Genomic DNA, 22,681 nt, shown 5'->3' with positions numbered 1-22,681 from the left:
TGGACAAAAATAGCAAAAACAAGAAACAAAATTCAACTTAGCTGAACTGGAACTTGAGGCAGATGAATGCAACAGAATGCTACTAGCACATTGTTGGCCGGCATGTGACTAACAGCCAAGCAGCCTTAAATAGGAAACTCCCCAAGAGGGTGGCGACAGGTAATCAGAGATGGAGGAAGGCACATAAGAGGCACTACCATAACAGACCACCGGGGGAGCCCACAAACTGAATTCACAACAGTACCCCCCCCTTAAGGAGGGGGCACCGAACCCTCACCAGAACCACCAGGGCGATCTGGATGAGCACTATGAAATGCACGAACCAAATCAGGAGCATGAACATCGGATGCTGTCACCCAAGAATTATCCTCCTGGCCATAACCTTTCCACTTAACCAGATACTGAAGTTTCCGTCTGGAAACACGGGAGTCCAAGATCTTTTCCACCACATACTCCAATTCACCCTCAACCAACACAGGAGCAGGTGGATCAGCAGAAGGAACAACCGGCACCTCATACCTCCGCAATAATGACCGATGGAAAACATTATGGATATTAAAAGATGCTGGGAGGTCCAAACGAAAGGACACAGGATTAAGAACCTCCAGAATCCTATAAGGGCCGATAAACCGAGGCTTAAACTTAGGAGACGAGACCTTCATAGGAACAAATCGAGAAGACAGCCACACCAGGTCCCCAACACAAAGACGAGGACCAATACGCCGATGACGATTAGTGAACTGTTGAGTCTTCTCCTGGGACAACTTCAGATTGTCCACAACCTGTCCCCAAATCCGATGCATCCTATCAACCACAGCATCCACTCCAGGACAATCCGAAGACTCCAATTGACCGGACGAAAACCGAGGGTGAAACCCTGAATTACAAAAAAATGGAGAAACCAAAGTGGCAGAACTGGCCCGATTGTTAAGGGCAAACTCTGCCAATGGCAAAAAGTCAAGCCAATCATCCTGATCAGCGGACACAAAACACCTCAAGTAAGTCTCCAAGGTCTGATTAGTACGCTCAGTCTGGCCATTAGTCTGAGGATGGAATGCAGACGAAAAAGACAAATCGATACCCATCCTGGCACAGAACGTCCGCCAAAATCTAGACACAAACTGAGTACCCCTGTCAGACACTATATTCTCAGGAATACCATGCAAACGCACCACATTCTGAAAAAATAGAGGAACCAACTCAGAGGAGGAGGGCAATTTGGGTAAAGGTACCAAATGAACCATCTTGGAAAAACGGTCACAAATCACCCAGATGACAGACATCCTACGAGAAACCGGAAGGTCAGAAATAAAGTCCATAGAGATGTGCGTCCAAGGCCTCTTAGGAATAGGCAAGGGCAACAACAACCCACTGGCCCTAGAGCAGCAGGGCTTGGCCCGAGCACAAACATCACAAGACTGCACAAACATGCGCACATCTCGAGACAAAGAAGGCCACCAGAAGGACCTAGACACCAAATCCCTGGTGCCAAAAATTCCAGGATGACCTGTCAACGCGGAAGAATGAACCTCCGAGATAACTCTACTGGTCCAATCATCAGGGACAAACAGTCTACCAGGCGGACAGCGATCAGGCCTATCCACCTGAAACTCCTGCAAAGAACGCCGCAGGTCTGGGGAGACAGCTGACAATATCACCCCATCCTTCAGGATGCCGGTAGGTTCGGAATCACCAGGCGAGTCAGGCTCAAAACTCCTAGAGAGGGCATCCGCCTTCACATTCTTGGACCCAGGCAGATATGACACCACAAAGTTAAATCGGGAGAAAAACAACGACCAGCGCGCCTGTCTAGGATTCAGACGCCTGGCCGACTCAAGATAAATTAGATTCTTGTGGTCAGTGAGGACCACCACCTGGTGTCTAGCACCCTCAAGCCAATGACGCCACTCCTCAAACGCCCACTTCATGGCCAGAAGTTCCCGATTTCCCACATCATAATTTCGCTCAGCGGGCGAAAACTTTCGGGAGAAAAACGCACATGGTCTCATTACTGAGCAGTCAGGATCTTTCTGCGACAAAACTGCACCTGCTCCGATCTCCGAAGCATCCACCTCAACCTGGAACGGAAGTAACACATCAGGTTGGCGCAACACAGGAGCGGAAGAAAAGCGGCGCTTAAGCTCTTGAAAGGCCTCCACAGCCGCAGAGGACCAATTAGCAACATCAGCACCCTTTTTGGTCAAATCAGTCAAAGGTTTAGCAATGGCAGAAAAACCCGCTATAAATCGGCGATAGAAATTAGCAAAACCCAAGAACTTTTGCAGACTCTTCAAAGAAGTAGGTTGCATCCAATCACAAATGGCCTGGACCTTGACAGGGTCCATCTCCATAGATGAAGGGGAAAAAATATATCCCAAAAAGGAAATTCTCTGAACTCCAAAACTACACTTTGAGCCCTTTACAAAAAGAGAATTAGCTCGCAAAACCTGAAAAACTCTCCTGACCTGTTGAACGTGAGATTCCCAGTCCTCCGAAAAAACAAGAATATCATCCAAATACACAATCATAAACTTATCCAGATATTCACGGAAAATATCGTGCATAAAGGACTGAAAAACGGAAGGGGCATTTGCAAGACCAAAAGGCATTACCAAATACTCAAAATGGCCTTCAGGCGTATTAAATGCGGTCTTCCACTCATCCCCCTGCTTAATCCGCACCAAATTATACGCACCACGTAGATCGATCTTAGTGAACCACTTAGCCCCCTTTATACGAGCAAACAGATCAGTCAGTAAAGGTAACGGGTACTGGTATTTAACTGTAATCTTATTCAAAAGTCGATAGTCGATACAAGGTCTCAATGAACCATCCTTTTTACCTACAAAGAAAAATCCTGCCCCTAGTGGAGACAACGAGGGGCGAATATGACCCTTTTCCAAGGATTCTCTGATATACTCCCGCATAGCAGTATGTTCGGGCACAGACAAATTAAACAAGCGACCCTTAGGAAACTTACTACCGGGGATCAATTCAATAGCGCAGTCACACTCTCTGTGAGGAGGGAGAGAATCAATTTTAGGCTCTTGAAAGACATCATAAAAATCTGACAGAAATGCTGGGATCTCAGAGGGAGTAGATGAAGAAATAGGAACCAAAGGTGCATCCCCATGAATACCCCGACATCCCCAGCTCAACACAGACATAGATTTCCAGTCCAAGACGGGATTATGAATCTGTAACCATGGTAATCCAAGCACTAAGACATCATGTAGGTTATACAATACAAGGAAACGAATAATCTCCTGATGGTCTGGGGTAAGACGCATAGTCACTTGTGTCCAATATTGTGGTTTATTGCTAGCCAAAGGTGTAGAATCAATACCCTTCAGGGGAATAGAAACTTCCAACGGCTCCAAATCAAACCCACAACGCTTGGCAAAGGACCAATCCATGAGACTCAGAGCGGCGCCAGAATCCACATAAGCATTCACAGTCACAGATGATAAGGTACAAATCAATGTCACGGACAAAAGAAATTTTGACTGCAAGGTACCTGTAGAAAAAGATTTATCAACCTTTTTATCAACCTTATTTATACGTTTAGAGCATGCTGATATAACATGAGCTGGATCTCCACAGTAGAAGCACAATCCATTTTTGCGCCTGTAATTTTGACGTTCGCCTCTAGACAAAACACGATCGCATTGCATATGCTCTAATGCCTTTTCAGAGGTCACCGCCAAATGGTGCACAGGTCTTTGCTCAGAAGACACCGCCATATGGTGCACAGGTTTTTGCTCAGAAGATACCGCCATATGGTGCACAGATTTTTCCTCAGAAGACCCCGCCATATGGTGCACAGATTTGCGCTCCCGCAAACGCCGATCAATCTGGATAGCCAATTTCATGGCATCATTCAGACCTGTAGGCACAGGGAACCCCACCATGACATCCTTCACGGCATCAGAGAGACCTTCTCTGAAATTAGCTGCTAAAGCGCACTCATTCCATCCAGTAAGCACCGACCATTTACGGAATTTCTGGCAGTATATCTCAGCTTCATCTTGCCCTTGGGAAAGAGCTATCAAGGCTTTCTCAGCCAAAATCTCCAAATTAGGCTCTTCATAAAGCAACCCCAAAGCCTGAAAAAACGCATCTACATTTAACAACGCAGGATCCCCTGGCGATAATGCAAATGCCCAACTTTGTGGGTCGCCGCGCAGTAGAGAGATAACAATTTTAACTTGTTGAGTCTGATCACCAGCAGAGTGAGATCTCAGAGACAAAAACAATTTGCAATTTTCTCTGAAACTCAAAAACCGGGATCTGTCTCCAGTAAAGTATTCAGGCAGAGGAATCTTAGGTTCAGACATTGGAGCACGTATAACAAAATCTTGTAGGTTCTGTACTTTTGTCGCAAGGTTATTCAAACCTGCAACTAAACTCTGTGGATCCATATTCAAATGGGTGTAACCCAAGCATTCAGAGGTTAAGAGGAGAGGAGAAAAAAAAAAAAAAGGCTGAAGACTGCAGTTTAAGCAAGGAATACAAATGATCAAACTAAGGTGCACTTTCAAACACAAAAAAAAAAAAAAAACCTTTTCTCCTCCTTCCTGCTTTAGTGCATATTTTAACACATAGATTTTTTACAGGCCGGCCAAACTGTTATGGTTACCCCAATGACCAGGGGAATAAAAATACAAAACGGACTAGCTCTCGGGTGATGGAAACTAAGGTCGACCGTGACCTGAACCTGACCCAACACTTACAGTAGCCGGGGGATGTACCTACGATGCCCTAGACACCACGCGCCAGCCGGAGATCTAACTACCCCTATAAGAGGAATATACAGGCCTGCCTTACCTCCAGTGAGGAACCCCAAAAGGTGATAGTAGGCCCCCACAGATATTGACGGTGAGTTCAGAGGAAATGACATACGTAGGATGAACAGCAGATTTAGCACAGTGAGGTCCGCTTACTAGATAGCAGAAGGACAGGAAAGTGTTACTTCACGGTCGACCTAAAAATCACTATTCAAAAACACCATCCAGAAATTACTTTAAACTCCAGTGACAACTCATGCCACTGGAGTAGTAATTTTCTGTCCACAAGAGCTTCCAGCACTGAAGAGTCACATTGCAGATAGCTGGACAAAAATAGCAAAAACAAGAAACAAAATTCAACTTAGCTGAACTGGAACTTGAGGCAGATGAATGCAACAGAATGCTACTAGCACATTGTTGGCCGGCATGTGACTAACAGCCAAGCAGCCTTAAATAGGAAACTCCCCAAGAGGGTGGCGACAGGTAATCAGAGATGGAGGAAGGCACATAAGAGGCACTACCATAACAGACCACCGGGGGAGCCCACAAACTGAATTCACAACAGAGAGAACAGTGAGAGGTTTTCTCCTTCAGCTCCTTGGGGGGTGAAGTCATAGAAAGTGAATGGAATACAGCATTTAAAGGCAGGCTACATTCAGAGAATTCAGATTCATCATCGCAGTTGTCATGCTCCCCTACTGCTGCTAGCACCTTGTTAGGCCGTCTGGGACACTTAGAACAATTGATCAGAAAGTGGTCAGACTGGCCGCAGTAGAAACATAGACTTTCACGAAGGCGATGCTCCCGGCGCTTATTAATCTCGCGCCTCTGAGCGGAATCAATTTGCATGGGCACCTCCTCCACCTCCCGAGAGGTTTTACCTGCAGGCTCTTTGGAAGGAAGGGAAAAGTTAGAAATACGGTTATATGCAGCAAACTTCTCCTACCTACGCTCAGTAAGGCGAATGTCTGTGCGCACACAATGCTGTATAAATGTCTCTAGCTCTTGTGGTGACTCAGAACGAGCTAGTTCATCTTTTACAATACTAGACAGACCCCTTTTAAAAATAGGCAATTGTGCATAACTGTCCCAATTGGTATCTACCGCTAATCTCCTGAATTCAGTGGCATACTCAATAACAGAACTTTTAGCCTGGCGTAAAGACAATAAAGCAGAGTCAGCGGTTGCACGGCGATTAGGATCATCAAACATTAATGCCATAGCGGCCAAGAAATCATCCAAGTTATTTAACCGTGGGTCACGAGACTCAATCATCGGATTCGCCCACGAGAGCTCTCGTGAGGTAAGCAGCATTATTACACACAATACTTTGGATCTATCAGTAGGAAAACGGTCAGCATGTACATCAAAATATAGCATACATTGATTCACAAAGCCACAAAATTTGTCGCAATTGCCATTAAATCTGAATGGGGGCAACTTAGGTGGGCTAGCTGGTGGCGGTTGCCCAGAGGGTAAAGTCGCTTGTGCAGCTATTTGCATGCTTATGTCCTGAAAAGCCCATCCATACTGGGACTCTATGCCAGCAAGTTTGTTTTCCTGGGCTGCCATGCGAGTGCTTAAGTCCTGCAAAGTCTGTCCAAACACTTGTTGATTGTGTTCAAAGCTTCCAAACTTCTTTTGCAGACCTTCCACATCTTTCTGCAGTGATCTAATTATGGAAAACACCTACTCTAATCTGCTTTCTGCAGTCATTGTTCCAGCAGTCTCCTCTTTTGTGGCTAGAGTATCCTGTAATAATTATAGGGGATAACTCAGGAGACTCTTTGCGTGGAACAAGACAACTACAGGACACAATTTTATAAGTGGTAAAGTCTATATTATCACACGGTGATTCAAATAGGTGCAGAGAGAAACTCAAGTCCACAACACTTGGTGTAAATATTAAACGCAGCTTAAACAGTCTATAGGGAACTTCAGAGGAAAATGCAATCACGCAGAAAGTCTATGAAGCACAGTTATTCTTGAGGATACTTGACACGAATAAGTCCTTGTTTTAGTCCAAACATAGATAGATATGCTTTTAAGGCAGTTCAAGCAATGTCTTATCTCAACCAGGAAGGCCTGGGTGATAATCTCAGGTTTAAGCAGAGCAGCAACAGCTTACATGTCCAGCAAATGCAGATGGGAGTAAACACGAGCAGCAGATGAAGGAGGATTACTGGAAACTTGTGTATGCAGCAGGAACTCGGAGCAGAGTAGCAGGATCTCCACACAGGTTCACAGGAGCAGGTATATAGCCAGGGAGTCATCAGAGTCAGGAGCTGGATGCAAGGCAGAATACTCTAGCACAGACTGAAGGCTGGGGTGGAGTTTTATAGCAGGAAGACACAGTGCACATGAGACCAAAGATGCCATCTTGGAAAAGGGCAGTAATGCACAAACGGTAATAAAAATGTTCAGAGTTCTGACAAGTGGACTGAACTCTCCTCAGCCCTTCCTTGCATCTATAGGACTCTGCACTGTACTCTCCCCAGCCCTTCCTTGCATCTGTAGGACTCTAGGACTCTGCACTATACTCTCCCCAGCCCTTCCTTGCTTCTATAGGACTCTAGGACTCTGCACTGTACTCTCCCCAGCCCTTCCTAGTGCAGCGCCCCCAGAGTCCTGGTCATTGCAGTACTGATGCTCCGCCGCTAAGGGGAGTGATGGTACGTCTGATGGTACTGAAGGAGTTCACCTGACCAGGTATCACAGACACCAATACAATTCATAGTCTGGCCTCCAGGGGGAGCTAAGGGTGCTATGTATTAGGCCACTCCTCACAATCTGGTAAAACTGGGGGTTAGATAGAAAGTTAGAGAGAAGCTGACTGGGTTGGAACCAGGCAACATCCTGTGGCAGAGGGTGTTGCAGGGGAAGATTCAGGGGGGTCCCTGTCAGGGGTGGGATCCTGACAGAGGCCTAGCGAGCAGGAAAGAATGTTAAGGAACCGCGCCTGCACTACATCGCGGCGGTATCTCAAGAAAGGACAAGAAGCGAGGTTTATTGTGGAGAGTGAGAAACAAGATCAAAGCAGAAAGCAGATAACACCAATAGGAGTCGTGCTGTAAGATCGAGGCAACATCCTATTGAGGCGCGTAGCCGGTGGCCGGAACGCCGAGGAAGTATTGGGCTCCAAGCATTACATCAAACCAACGGCAGGACAGTTAATTATAGGTTGGCTGTCTCACCTAAATCACCTAACTAAGCAGACATAGGGGGCAACTGTGGGAGAGGGGCGTCACTAGGGTCCCGGAAGAACTCCAGGCCTACCCGTCATACGGGTGAGTCCTATCCATATAATCTGGGGGACGGAGAAGAACATCAGAACAGACATAAGTTGTGGGAAAGAACATCAGAAACAGACACAACAGTTGTGAGGACTATCCCGTGGTGCTCAGCAGGGAAGTACTACAACACACAGGCGCTAGAAGGTAGGCACAGATTTCCACCTGCAAAGGGAACTCTGGAGGTGCCATCGGACCGGCCAAACTCAGACAGCCCTGTTAACCGTACTCTGGATTGAGGACCTTGAAGCCTTCAGTAAAGAGGTAAAGAGACTGCAACCCTGTGTCCTCCTTATTCATTGCGACCTGCACCACGCACCACCACTTACAGCTTTCATTGGACGCCCCTTAGCAGGGTCACGGACCAGGTCTAGCCACCGTGACAACCCCAGAACTGAGACAGAGAAGCCTGGTACCGAGTACCCCGCGGCCCTGCATCTGGGGGCGCTCCACTTGCATCTTTAGGACTCTAGCACTCTGCACTATACTCTCCCCAGTCCTTCCTTGCATCTGCAGGACTCTAGGACTCTGCAATGGACTCTCCCCAGCCCTTCCTTGCATCTTTAGAACTCGAGGACTCTACACTGGACTCTCCCAGCCCTTCTTTACGTCTGGGGTTCCAGTGCGGCACGTGGGTACATTTACTGTGGGTAAGGAGCTTCTTTGGAACTTTCACATTAGCGGTTTTTAACTCTGGTTGGGGTTATTACACCCCTTGGTGCATGTTTGTTTGTTTTTTTCCTGATTTATTAACTTGTGCTCACTGTGGTCAAGTGAGTTAGCCCTCTTTTATTACATTGGGGGGCATCAGATGTACTTCTTTACCCCTTCATGCTGGGTTTTTTCTCTCCAGTCCCGCCATAATGGGTTATTTATACATCAGTTGTTTCATATGAAGTTCTCCTACCCTTTTTTACATAGATACTTATTTCCCATTGTGCTGCTACACGGATGTGTTACTGCTTGCTTGGTTTAAAGGTTTTTTGTAATTGATTGTAAGGTGTGATATATAATTAGCTTACTGCTTTCTGGTCATTTACTTGTTAATAAAGACCTTTTATATATCTATTGATTGAGACTGGACTTTCGTAACATTTTATTTTCACACTTTTTGCTTACTAAACGGGATATAAGCTCTCTGATTTTCCTTTTCCCATGTTATTGATATTGCATACAGAGTACCTCTGACCATAATTATGGTGTTTGTATTAATTCAGGCCTCTAGCCATGTATTCATCCTTCTTTACTTCTGTAGGACTCTAGGACTGTGCACTAAACTCCCCCGAGCTCTTCCTTGCATTTGCAGTACTCTAGGATTCTGCACTGGACTCTCTTCAGCCCTTCCTTACATCTTTAGGACTCTAGGACTCTACTGTCCTCAGCCCTTCCTTGCATCTGTTGGACTCTAGGACTGTGCATTGGACTCTCCCCAGCCCTTCCTTGCATCTTTAGGACTCTAGGACTCTCCACAGCCCTTCCTTGGCTCTTGCTCTGAGCGACCGCTCTACTGTTCAATCAAGAAACCACTAAAGCCATCACTCAGATGAGAAGGAAGAGACTGGGGAGTGTTCAGTGCGAAGAACCTCCTGGTACTATATGTTTAAACTACACTTAGTTTTCAGGGGTCCAAACTACTAATAGGTTCCTTTTAAAGTGAATGTTTACCTTATAAAATCATCTTGCTTTTACATCTGACCTATGAAGATCTGACTGCTTGCCACTTAGGTTGTGGCTTATAGCAAAATGAGGCGTAATTTATATGTGTGGTCTTCTGTAACAAAAAAGAAAATTGTCCTGACATTTAGGCCCGATTCATCAAACAGTTTTCACCAGAATTCTGGCATAAAATTGTTTGAAATATCACAATAAGTTTAAACTGTGATAACTTGCATTATAATTGTCTGACGGGAGCAGTAAAGTCATCATCAGTAGCTGTGATAGGATTTTCTGTCCCCAAGTATGTAAAAAACATCACTGGAATAGTCCATCATACAGGCAGTTCTGGTGACTGAGATGATGACCCCCTTCAGAGAATATAAAGACACATAATTCCTATGATAAACTATGACATCACATGACTTAACTACGGTGATAGAATACTTGAATTTTCAGATAGAAAGAGCAACTAAATAAGAATGACTTAAAATATCAAAGGACTGCTGCATTAAGTGTAAGTATGATAATTACTTTAAATTACTGTACTTGGATCCTCCTGAGTGACCAATTTTATCAGATAGCAAGACCCCATCTAAATAGTCTAACTTTGTTAGTGGCTTATTGGAAAATTGTATTTTATTCTTTCTATCCTGTATGAAAGCATTGGAAACTATTACGTTGAAAGATTTTGCTTTGGTACATTTCCGTGCACTATTAAAATACCAGCAAAAGCCTTATTTAATAGTAGGCCATAAATATGAACAAATCCTCTACTGTACCTTCATATGCCTCCAAATTCAATCAACTGCATACATAAGTTTTTTGGATGACTATGAATTGGACTCTCTATAAGTAACATAGTCCGACGGGATCTATATGACGGTACCCCAAGGCTATATTGCTTCATACTAATGTGTACTTATGGGGGTAATAATGTGAGAAAAACACACCATATTGAGTAACTATATGTTTTTATTAATTATAACTCTATTTAAAAGCCAAATATTTTTACCATGCAAATATAGCAAGTGTTTGATTAGCATTATACACATACAGTTAGGTCATATTAACGGCGTGCTCATAAGCATACAATTTTTCTGCGTTTGTCCAAACATAACCAGTAGTGTTCACACCTACTCAAAAGCTTCTCCTCCCGGTCAGTACAATCTATCACTTTTACAGATATCCATATGAGGACAAGTTACAGAGGCGGCTACTGCCCAAACTGCAAAATCTGCTCAGCAGCTGCAAGAAATATTTACACTTGACATAATAACATGTTCAGAAGCTGCTTCTAATTCTTCCGTGTGTCAGCTGGAGAACATATCCAAGCTTAGGAGCACACTCCCTACCGGCCAGAATCATTAACATTACAGACCCAGCCAAGGCAGGCACGACCGAGACTAGCTGGAATTTTAATTCAATATCCCTGTTCCAGTTGAAAACTGTTTATATTAGCCATTCATTAAAAAAGATCAAAATACCCGTCCGATATACAACACATACCGGCATCCTAACAAAACTTGGTTTAATTTGCCAAGCACCAACTAAAGATGAGCGAACTTGTTCAGAAAACGGTCGCCAATCTGAAATTCATCACAAACCTTGCACATACAGGTTCGTGTTCGGATTCCTGAGATTTTCTGCAAAATTGGCAAAATTCGGCCAAAATGGGTTAACAATCGAATTTCCCCTAATGCTTTTCTTAGGACTTTGACTAGGATAGCGGTGCTGTATGAAGAGTGCGGAGGACGTGTTGATGAGGGGAGGAGGTGGAGAGAGGTTTGAGGAATGGTGAACTGTTATTCTTTTTTTAAAAAAAATGAATTAACAGTGTGTGGAGATTCCGTCAGCCAATCAAGGTGCAGAAACCATCCTGTTGTGAATTCCGTTCTCGGGCTCCCTCCTGTGGTCATGAGTGGTACTGTGTGAGTTCTGTTCTTGGGCTCCCTCTGGTGGCTTTTAGCGATACGGCTGGTCTGTAGCTGGGCTCAGCTGCCTCGTCATCTGCTATTCTGGCCTCCTATTTAACTCCGCATAGCGGCATGTTCTGGTACAGATAGATTAAAAAGTCATCCCTTAGGGAACTTACTACCAGGAATCAAATTTATAGCACAATTACAATCCCTATGAGGAGGTAGGGCACTGGATTTGGGCTCATCAAATACATCCTGGTAGTTCGACAAAAATTCAGGGACTTCAGTAGTAGAGGAAGCAATTGACACCAAAGGAGCATCGCCATGAATCCCCTGACAACCCCAACTTGACACAGACATCGCTTTCCAATCCAGGACTGGATTATGGGCCTGCAGCCATGGCAGACCCAACACGACAACATCATGCAAATTATGTAACACAAGGAAGCGAATCACCTCCTGATGTGCAGGAGTCATGCACATGGTCACTTGAGTCCAGTACTGAGGCTTATTCTTGGCCAATGGCGTAGCATCAATTCCCTTTAATGGAATAGGAAATTGCAAAGGCTCCAAGATAAAACCACAGCGCCTGGCAAATGACAAATCCATCAAATTCAGGGCAGCACCTGAATCCACAAAAGCCATAACTGAGTAGGATGACAGTGAGCAGATCAAAGTAACAGACAAAATGAATTTAGGCTGTACAGTACCAATGGTGACAGACTTAGCGAACCTTTTTGTGCGCTTAAAACAATCTGATATAACATGAGCAGAATCACCACAGTAAAAGCACAATCCATTCTGACGTCTGTGATTTTGCCGTTCAATTCTGGTCAGAATCCTGTCACATTGCATAAACTCAGGCTTCTGCTCAGAAAAAAAGTCAGATGGTGCACAGGTTTGCGCTCCCGCAAACGCCAATCAATCTGAATGGCCAAAGACATGGACTCATTCAGACCCGCAGGCGTGGGGAACCCCACCATAACATCCTTAAGGGCTTCAGAAAGACCGTTTCTGAAAATCGCTGCCAGGGCACACTCATTCCATTGAGTAAGCATAGACCATTTCCTAAACTTCTGACAGTAAACCTCAGCTTCATCCTGACCCTGAGAGAGAGCCAGCAAAACCTTTTCTGCTTGGTCTACCAGATTAGATTTCTCATAAAGCAATCCAAGCGCCAGAAAAAACGCATCCACATTTAGCAATGCAGGATCTCCTGGCGCCAGGGAGAATGCCCAATCTTGAGGGTCACCACGCAACAAAGAAATAATAATTTTAACTTGCTGAACAGGATCACCAGAGGAACGAGGTCTCAGAGAAAGGAATAATTTACAATTATTTTTAAAGTTCAAAAACCTAGATCTATCTCCAGAGAACAACTCAGGAATTGGTATTTTAGGGTCTGACATAGGACTGTGAATTACATAATCCTGAATGCCTTGCACCCTTGCAGTAAGATGATCCACACTAGAGGACAGACTCTGAATGTCCATATCTGCAGCTGAATTCTGAACCACCCAGAGATTAAGGGGAGGAGAGAGGCTAGACACACTGCAAAGGAAAAAAAAAATGAACTCAGGATTTCTCTTATCCCTCTTTTGCGATGCATTAACTCTTTTTGGCCTGCTGTACTGTTATGATCCTGGTGGTTAGGATCACAAAATCTGACCAGATAGTTAAACCAGAATATTAGGACGAGCTCTGGGGATGTGGGAACTGTACTGACCGCAACCCTGATCCTATCAAGACACACTATAGGCAGCCGTGGAACGTTCCTAAAATCCTAGACGTCTCTTCACAGCCTGAGAAACTAGCTACCCCTAGAGAGAAAGCAAAGCCTCACTTGCCTCAGAGAAATAACCCCAAAGTTTAGACAGCCCCCCACAAATAATAACGGTGAGTTAAGGGGAAAATACAAACGTAGAAATGAAAACAGGTTTTAGCAAATGAGGCCCGCTAAACACTAAATAGTCAGAAGATAGCAAGGGATCTGTGCGGTCAGTATAAAATACTATCAAAAATATCCACGCAGAGAATACAAGAACCCCCACACCGACTACGATGTGAGGGGAGCAACTCTGCGCCCCAGAGCTTCCAGCAAGCGAGAAAATCACATATAAGCAAGCTGGACTAAACTCATCATATACTGAGAAACATTTTCAAGACAATAATGAACAAACATGAACTAGCAAGACTTAGCTTCTCCAGGAGGAGACAGGTCACAAGTGAAGTCCAGAGAGATCAGAACCAGTACTGAATACAACGACAGCAGGCAACAAGTAAAGGTCCAGGTGGAGTTAAATAGGAGGCCAGAATAGCAGATGACGAGGCAGCTGAGCCCATCTACAGACCAGCCGTATCGCTAAAAGCCACCAGAGGGAGCCCAAGAACAGAACTCACACAGTACCACTCATGACCACAGGAGGGAGCCCGAGAACGGAATTCACAACATTGATCTCCTTCAGACCCTGGGAACCATCAGGATACTCTCCGATACTTGGTGTCCCATTGACTTGTATTGGTATCGGGTATCGGTATCGGCGATATCCGATACTTTTCGGGTATCGGCCGATACTATCCGATACCGATACTTTCAAGTATCGGACGGTATCGCTCAACACTACTTGTAAGCTGATATGTGATATAACATAGTGTGCTCTTATCCTTGATGACTAGTGATATGCTAATTATGCATTGGTTAGCCCAGATAGTTTGTTGATTTTTAAAACAGGAGAAAAATCTATGCAAATAGATTACATAATCAAACAAGGCGACTTGGTTGTTACCACTCTTCCTCTTATCTGTGATGCTGGACTGAAGGAGACTTGTTAAATATAAAAAGAGGTGTTATGCCTCTGTATAGTCTGACAGACAAAGAGAGAGACAGCCATAGATTCTGCCAAGACATCCAAACATCCAGGGGACACTACAGGACTGCTGCCAATACATCATGGCTCCACCACGAGGGACACAGATCTATTATTCTACAGGAAACAACCTCGGGGACCTCGGCCCCAGTTGAAAGAATACAGATCTCCTCCATTGACTATCACTGAACCATGGATTAGTTTGGTGAAAGCCAGGATTGGGACCCACTGGTTGCCTGGCTCTATGGAGATGTTTGGAGAAGCAAGGTTGTGACCCTCGGGTCAACTGGCCTTGTACCTCAATGTACTCATCTTGTGGTTACCTCCTCTCTGTGTGCATGCCACAAGTGGGGTTGTCAACCCTGGGAGTTCTTAAGTAACAGCTGCCATTATTCCGGCAAGTCAGTGGAAGGGTGAGACTGTAATGTGTACCATCTTGGGATATTTTGCTGGGACTGTTTTACGTGTTATCTGCCTGTTTTTTGGTTCAATAAAGCATTGCCACAGTGTTTTACCCTCTCCCTGTGTTGTCTGAGTAGCGTTATGCTCACGTTGAAAGGGAGAGAGGGGGGGACGATCCCTGATCCATGCGGCTTCAGCTAGCGGACTGGGTTGCCCGCCGACCACCGGTGTCTCCACAGCTTGCCCCTGCCACTAGCATTGTCTGATGGGAGTTTTTTTAAACATACAGTATTTCCCACAACAGCCTTCTGGTATAGCACCATTACAGAAGACCACTCCGCCACAGGAAGAAGAGGTGCAAAGTTCTCCTCGTTGCATGGGTCTAGCAGGGTGAAGATGCCAAGATGGTTGGTAAGGGCATGGGTGATGTTCCTGGACACGTGCTGGTATAAGCCAGGGATGCCACACCGGGAGTAAAAGTGGCGGCTGGGGACCAAGTACCAAGGGATAGTTGCCTCCTCCTGTTCCTCTTAGAACATCCAGGGTGAGAGACCACAATCAAGAAGTGATGTTGTAAAAAGCTCCTCGGAATGTCCTAGTGTGGGAAAACTAGTCTTCTGGGGTTCAACATGATGGGAGAAAGGAGGATCAGGGTGATGATTAAGTGATCCAGAATCTTGGCTGGTGAGACTGGACCATGTGGAAGACTGTGGTGCTGCTAAGCATGCTAGAAACATTATCTGGTATCCAACTGACCACCTGTTCACAGTGCTCTGGCTTCAGAAGTGGTGTACCGTGCCTACCTGCAAAGTGGGACAGGAACAGACGTGGATGGGCAATTTTATTGTACTCCTGCAACAGGCATAGTTGCACCTGCTGCATCTCCTCTGCGTGCACCATCAGCCCTTCCACTTCCCCGTCCCTTACCGCATCCCTTACACATTTTCTAATTTCTCGGTCTCTTTGAAACCAAGTTTATTTTTAATTTAAAAAAAATTGGTCACCTTCAGCAGTCAAAGCGGTTTTTTTGGAGTTTAATACTACCGTAATTGATCCAGAAACATTCTTCAACCATTTTTTTAAAAGGTTAAATGATACCGAAATGTACCACAAAGCCTGTAATACTCTCTGGGTAAGTAATTGAATCCAAAAAATGTTTCAATGCTTTATGGGAGTGCTATTAAACACCGAAATGTACTGCAAAGCACATAATACACTATGGGTGAGTAATTGAATCCAGAAACATGTTTCAACGCTTTTTTGGAGTGTTATATGCCACTGAAATGTACCATAGAGCACATAATAGTATATAAATTAATAATTGAATCCAGAAAAATGCTTCAACATTTTTTGGGAGCGTTATGTAACATTGAAATGTACCGCAAAACACATAATACCATATGGGTACAAAATTGAATCCAGAAAAATGTTTCAACGCTTTTTTGGAGTGTTATATGCCACAGAAATGTACCACAGAGCATGTAATAGTATATGGATGAGTAATTGAATGCAGAAAAACATTTTCAACGCTTTTTTTGAGTGTTATATAACACCAAAATGTACCACAGAGCACGTAATAGTTTATGGATGAGTATGTGAATCCATAAAAATGATTCTGCGCTTTTTCGTAGCGTTATATAAGACAGAAGTGTACCGCAAAGCATGTAATGCTCTATGGATGACAATACAGTCAATTTTTTCACCTCATAAAAAAAATATGGTCAACTGTCTAAACTATATATTTAGCAACGAACTGAAAAGCCCTAATCCCTGTCTAGAGACTGTATTCAGCCACTCTCCCTGCTGCTGCAACTCTCTCTCCCTCCATAGGCTAAATGCAGAATGTATCTGATACAAACAACAAGGCACAGCATTAGCATTAGCAAAGACTGTGGGTATGATGGTTCAGCTTCAGCACCAGTATCAACACTACAGGACTCTGATTCATTAAAATATGCACTCACACCTCAACAAGCACTCTCTCGCTCCAATAAGAACTTTCGCAGAGCTGTACAATGGCGTCAGTGTGCCGAGTCTGGTGGTGCCTGTCCTTCTATAACCCCTGATCATGTTGTTCAGCCAATCATGCCACATGCTTATTGGCTGTGTAACAGGCGCCAAACTTATAGGGCGGCGATTCATGTTTGAAATCGAGCACCAGTTAATGCTCGCCAACTGCTGCTCACATCCGACTACCCAGATAATCGAGTGATATCCAAGTATCAACAAGTTTGTTCACTCATTCCTAATGTCTACTAAAATTAATAAATCTCTGTTCGTTATAGTAGATAAAATTTATCCAGTCCACGTTTTTATTCACTGTGACGATGGGGAACAGCGTTTTAAATACTGCTGCTATGGGATCCTGGCTTTGAACTGGTCTGGTACTCCTCTTGGTACTCCAATAGCGTTGATGTACACGAGAGAGTCGAAAGTAGGAATGCTGGTTTCACGCTTGTGTATCTGGCTTTCCGTCGCATATTCATGGATTTGGAGTCACAATCTCTTAATGGTATCAGGAATTTAAAAATGGCACATTTACCCTTCCATTCAGCTGGCAGTACTGGATTAAAGTCACCATTTCCACACATCCACCATAAGTCAGCCCTAGCTACCATCTGATTCAGGAGGGCATTGCCTTGTACCAAGTTAGTGGTGGTGGGACTACAGTATGAGGAACCTAAATGATTTAGGTTAATGGTACCCGTTAAACTCTGGAAACATGTGTAATTCCCTGGATAGGGGCTAACTCCATTGGCCTTTACATGTTTAGGGTTTATGGGGGGATACAACTGTCAAAGCAGATTACACTCTGAAGATTTTTTTCCTTCTGTAGCAGAAAATGAATTAGGTATGAAAAAGCAATGGGGTTTGTCTGGCTGCTTTTAGGGAAGGGCACCATGCCTAGTTGAGGTCTAGCTAGGGCACAGACTATACAACCACTCTTGCTCATGGCGAGTGCAGTATTTTACCTATTCTAACCAATAGTTGGTCTCAGAGAATCCCGTTTCCACAGATAGTTTATCCTCATAGGTTAGGGGCACTAGGAAAGAATCTTTGGAAGCATTAGGTTGCGGGGTCTCTGTTTTATTTAAAATAGGTTGGTCCCTGATATCGTTAAGATAAAAGTGTCCTAATCGGTCAGTGTCCCCGGAATATTTATGCTCATCACATATAGTCCACCGTCCGTAACAGATGGGTTCTGTACCATCAAGTATAGAGAAAGACAGTTGCCAGAATTACAAGTAAGACAGGACCCTACTATACAGCGTTTGGACATGTATTCTGGCTGTAACAAAGTAATTCTAGTTAAGCGGCTTCTACCCGGGTTGTAGGCCCAGTCTTCCCCTTTGTTCAACCCCACCATATTCCAAGACTCACAATCAAAACCATAGCCAGTATTGGCAGTGTTGACATCTATACAGTATACTTTTGGTTTAGTCTATAGGTGTCCCCACCCTACCGCTCCATCTTAGGGGAGGAGACCACATTGCACGAGTCAAATCTATAACTGATTACAGGGTCCGAGGTATAAAACCAAAAACTAGCTCTCCATTCTATCTCTCTTGGCATACAGTCCTTGACGAGCCCCCATTTACCAAGTTAAAAGGATAAGGCACAGTATGTGAGTTCACATCATTCGGTGCCTTTCTTGGGCTCAGCTGTCTTCTTGCAGTGTAAGGCTTCTTTCACACTTCAGTTGTGTGGCGTCAGTTGGGTCCGACATCGTGGCGGATCGACGGATCCGTCAAATTTCATGCAAAAACGGTTCTAACGGATCCGTTTTTTTAACGGATCAGCTGCCCTAATCCGTTAAAAAAACGGATCCGTTAGAACCGTTGCGAACGTTTTTACATCCGTTGCAACCGTTTTTTGACGGATCCGTTTTTTAAAAGGGGAGGATTTCAATGTGATTGGCTACTGGAAACTTCTGGAAAACTATATATAGCGTGTATTTACACCACATCTTTGAAAGGTTGTAGAGAAAGTGGCAGAAATGGAAGGAGTCCTGGCGAACATTGCAAAGATCTATGCAGATTTTACTTTTGAGGCAAATCAGTTGGCAGTCAGCGTTCGAGAGAGGGAGGAACGAAGACTGCGAATCCTACGGCAGCGGCGTAAGAGAAGGCTGTGGATCCATCCCATCACAGCACAACGTATGACCCGTGGTGTTTATTCCACGCTTTACATGGAACTAAGGGAAAACCCTCAAAAGTTCTTCAATTATGTGAGGATGAGAGCTGAAAATTTTGCATTTTTATTGGGCTATGTGGAAGACTGTATACGGAGACGAGACACCCAGATGCGATTCTCAATATCACCAGCAGAGCGTCTCATGGTGACTATTCGGTAAGTCATTTTTTTATTAAATGATTCTCATTCATCAGACTTATAACTGTGTTGGTTTTTTTTGTATTTTTTTTATAAAGTATTGTCTTTTCTTTTTGTTAACAGATTCCTTGCAACTGGAGAGTCCTTCTCATCCCTGCATTTTCAATTTCGACTTGGGATATCCACCATCTCGGGGATCATCAGAGATACCTGCCGGGCATTGTGGGAGTGCCTACAAGTGGAATACATCCCAGAGCCATCACAGGAGAGGTGGCTGGAGATCGCCCAAATTTTTCATCAGATTTGCCAGTTTCCAAATTGTGTTGGAGCAGTTGATGGAAAGCACATAAGGATCGTCAAACCTTCAGGCTCTGGGTCACAGTTTTATAACTATAAGAAGTATTTCTCTATTGTGTTGATGGCCATAGCTGACGCACAATGCAAGTTCATCGCTGTGGATATAGGTGCGTATGGACGTGCAAATGATTCACAAATCTTTAAAAATTCACCAATGGGGCGCCGTTTATATGGAGAGACATTTGATTTTCCGCCCCCTAGACCTCTCCCTGGAACCACCGGTCCACCGTTACCATTTGTTTGTGTTGGAGATGATGCCTTCCAGCTTTCCCCACATTTGCTTAAACCCTTTGGAAGTAGTGGACTGACCCAGAGGAAGAAAATTTTCAATTACCGTTTAACCAGAGCACGCAGAGTAGTGGAATGTGCCTTTGGCATCCTAACTGCCAAATGGAGAGTGCTACTAACTGCCATTAAACTGCAGACTGAAACTGTCGATGATGTGGTCAAAGCGTGCGTTGTCCTGCATAATTTTGTTCTATCAAAAGAACAAGTTTCCCTGGAGGATAATGTTTCAGAAAGCACCTTACGGGATTACCAAAACCCCACTTTTCGCAGTCCAGTTGCAGTCTGCAGAATGCGGGACAGTTTTGCAGACTACTTCATGTCTCCTGCAGGATCAGTTGACTGGCAGTATGAAATGGTGTAAAAAATTTATTTATTTTTATACTTGTAAAAATACCAATTTTTGTTTGCATACAAAATCTTTTTACTTTAATGCAGCATTGTATGTTTTGCAACGGTACCCTTTAAACACTGTTAATGTTACTATTGCCATAACCTTGGTGACTTAATAAATTAAAAGAAAAAAAAAAAGAAAGACAATAAAATTTTTTTTAAACCAAACAACTGTTTATTTATTGACTTTTACAGATTCTCATAGTTTTGGGTGGAGATAGTAGCGGAGGGGCTGACAGGCGGGCGGACCACGTCGAGAGTGGGGGACAGGACATCACGGGGAGGAACAGAAGTGGAATGGGTGGTGAAAACATGAGGTTGTGTAGAGACTTGAGGTGCAGATGTGGTGTGTGTGAGGTATGAAGGTGTTGCTGGGATTGATAACGGAGAAGTTAAAGGGGAAGAATGGAAGGGGGACGTTAAAAACTGGGAAAGACTAAGGGGGGAAGGAACAAATGACGAAGGAGTAGAATGGACGGGAGGAGGACGTACAGGAGGAGGACGGATGGGAGGATAGACGGTGGATTGAGAGGGGAAAGGTGTTGACACATGAAGGGTAGGTGGAGGGGCATGGGATATCGCCTGCGCTAGAGCAGTGTGGCAGCCTTGCATCACATGCATCTGCAGGTCAGGAGTTAGATTTTCCATGTGCCTGAGGACCGCCTGAAAAAAACAGTGCCTTGGTGACTGGTTTGCATCTGATTGCATCCTATCAAGACGACTGCTGAGTTCAAGTATGCTTTTGTTAAGCATATTGTACCCAGCAGACGTTTGCTCACTCAAAAGCTTGATGGCACTGTGAAAGGATGCATTCAGATGCAAAAAGTCAGGCGCATAGCTCCTTTCCTGACCTCTCTGGCGCTGCCGTCCTGACCACAAAGTTGGTCTAGAAGTTGCGGCAGTGGCAGAGGGGTGGGGTAAAGGGAACTCTAACTCATCACCTGCAGCTTCAAGTGACGAAGTCCGCCCTGCTGCTCCAGCGCTGGTGGATGAGGCTGAGGGATCAAACAAAAGGGTAGGTGCAGAAACAGAGGGGTCGACGTGGTCCCCGGTGGCGGACTCTCGAGGGATCGCTCCAGAGGGCTGCAACTCTGATGCAGGCTCCCGAGTGCTGCAGAAAGTGCTGTTAAAGAAGAAGAAAAAAAATATTAGTATCTTTATATTACAATTGCCCTTACTGCAAAAAAATTGAAGGTTACACATTTTTTCAGTTTGACTGAAAATATGTGGTGTTGAATATTTACCTTCTGCTCAGCAGCGTCGACCGTAGGAACGACAGGGCTCTGGCATGTTTGTATCTGCTCCTGCGTCCTCTAGATCCACTCGGGGCCTGCATCTCCTTATTAAACTCCCTCTTGAAGCGATCCCTGATTGACCGCCACCGCACGATAATCCTGTTACCTGGAAAGAGATAGCAAAAATTGGTTACTATACACCACATTAAATCATGCTAAAATAAGGTTATGAAGTGTGAATACTTACGCGCTAGATCCTGGGCCCCAGCATCGAGTTCCTCCCAGTTATCCATAACAGCACTGCACACTTCCTCCCATAGCCGTCGGGTGATTAACTGGTCAGCATGGCGGCGGTCCGACATGTTCCACAGCGGCTCCCTACTTTGTACTGCTTCGATGAGGGTGTTCACATCGATGCCCTCCTCTTCATCATCTTGTTCGGGAGCACGCTGTGAAGCCTACGAAAAATATAACAATAAAAAGGGAAAGATTACAACACATGAATTTTACATTTTACTACACAACAAAACAAAAAGGAACTTACTCTTCGGCGACCGCCGCGATTATCATTCCGACGACTATGGGAGGTGCTTTGAGGAACTCTATGTCGAGCCCCGGATTGTGAGGACTAATAAAAAAAATTAAAAAAAAAAAAATTAATAATGTTCTTAGATTGAGGCATATGTATTGTGTGTGCTGTCATGAATGTTTGTGTTGGGTGTAGTGCATTGTATGTGAGGATCGGTCTGTTCAAAACTTACACTATGCGCTCCCGCTCCTTGTCTTTCTCCACCCTGTCCGTCTCCTTCTGTAAGCCCCTCTGCTTCATATTCCTGTGAATACAGAACACATAAAGGGTTAAAAACAATGACCATAGTTGTATCACCAAAAAATTTTACAGAACAAAAAAAAAAAAATACAATACCTCAGTTTGCTGCTGATGTGCTGGGGGGCTCTCAGAAGAAGACATTATGGTCTTTGCGTACCTCTTGGTCCCAAGTATCTGTAAGTATACAGACAGTTCTAAGCTACTATACACAAGGATAGATGCAGCTGTAGGATTTAACAGTTACATCTTTTTTAAAAACTTTTACATTTCATCCCACACAAAATGAAATTTTTTTTCTAACCGTCATACTTTATATGGTAGATATGCTTGAT

General features: G+C 44.4%; 1 protein-coding gene across 1 annotated transcript; it reads right to left on the bottom strand.

Annotated features, from left to right (window-relative positions):
- Positions 1-20,218: 20,218 nt before the first annotated feature.
- LOC143769909 (uncharacterized) lies at positions 20,219-22,062 on the bottom strand. The gene is made up of 3 exons (XM_077258953.1): positions 21,768-22,062; positions 21,530-21,686; positions 20,219-21,408 (listed from the first exon to the last, which is right to left on the bottom strand). Exons 1-3 carry the CDS (start codon positions 21,880-21,882, stop codon positions 20,475-20,477), a joined length of 1,206 nt encoding a protein of 401 aa, XP_077115068.1. The 5' UTR covers positions 21,883-22,062; the 3' UTR covers positions 20,219-20,474.
- Positions 22,063-22,681: the final 619 nt, after the last annotated feature.

The sequence above is a fragment of the Ranitomeya variabilis genome, chromosome 4 (genome assembly GCF_051348905.1).
Source record: "Ranitomeya variabilis isolate aRanVar5 chromosome 4, aRanVar5.hap1, whole genome shotgun sequence".
Classification (NCBI taxonomy): Eukaryota; Metazoa; Chordata; class Amphibia; order Anura; family Dendrobatidae; genus Ranitomeya; species Ranitomeya variabilis.
This window is presented reverse-complemented; position numbering and strand designations above follow the sequence as displayed.

Excerpts from the sequence above, each read along its gene's own strand:
- LOC143769909 (XM_077258953.1), bottom strand. The coding sequence starts at position 21,882 with ATGTCGGACCGCCGCCATGCTGACCAGTTAATCACCCGACGGCTATGG. Across the intron at positions 21,687-21,767 it reads TGGGGCCCAGGATCTAGCGC|GTAACAGGATTATCGTGCGG; the intron begins GTAAGTATTCAC and ends ATCTCTTTCCAG. Across the intron at positions 21,409-21,529 it reads TCGACGCTGCTGAGCAGAAG|CACTTTCTGCAGCACTCGGG; the intron begins GTAAATATTCAA and ends CTTCTTTAACAG.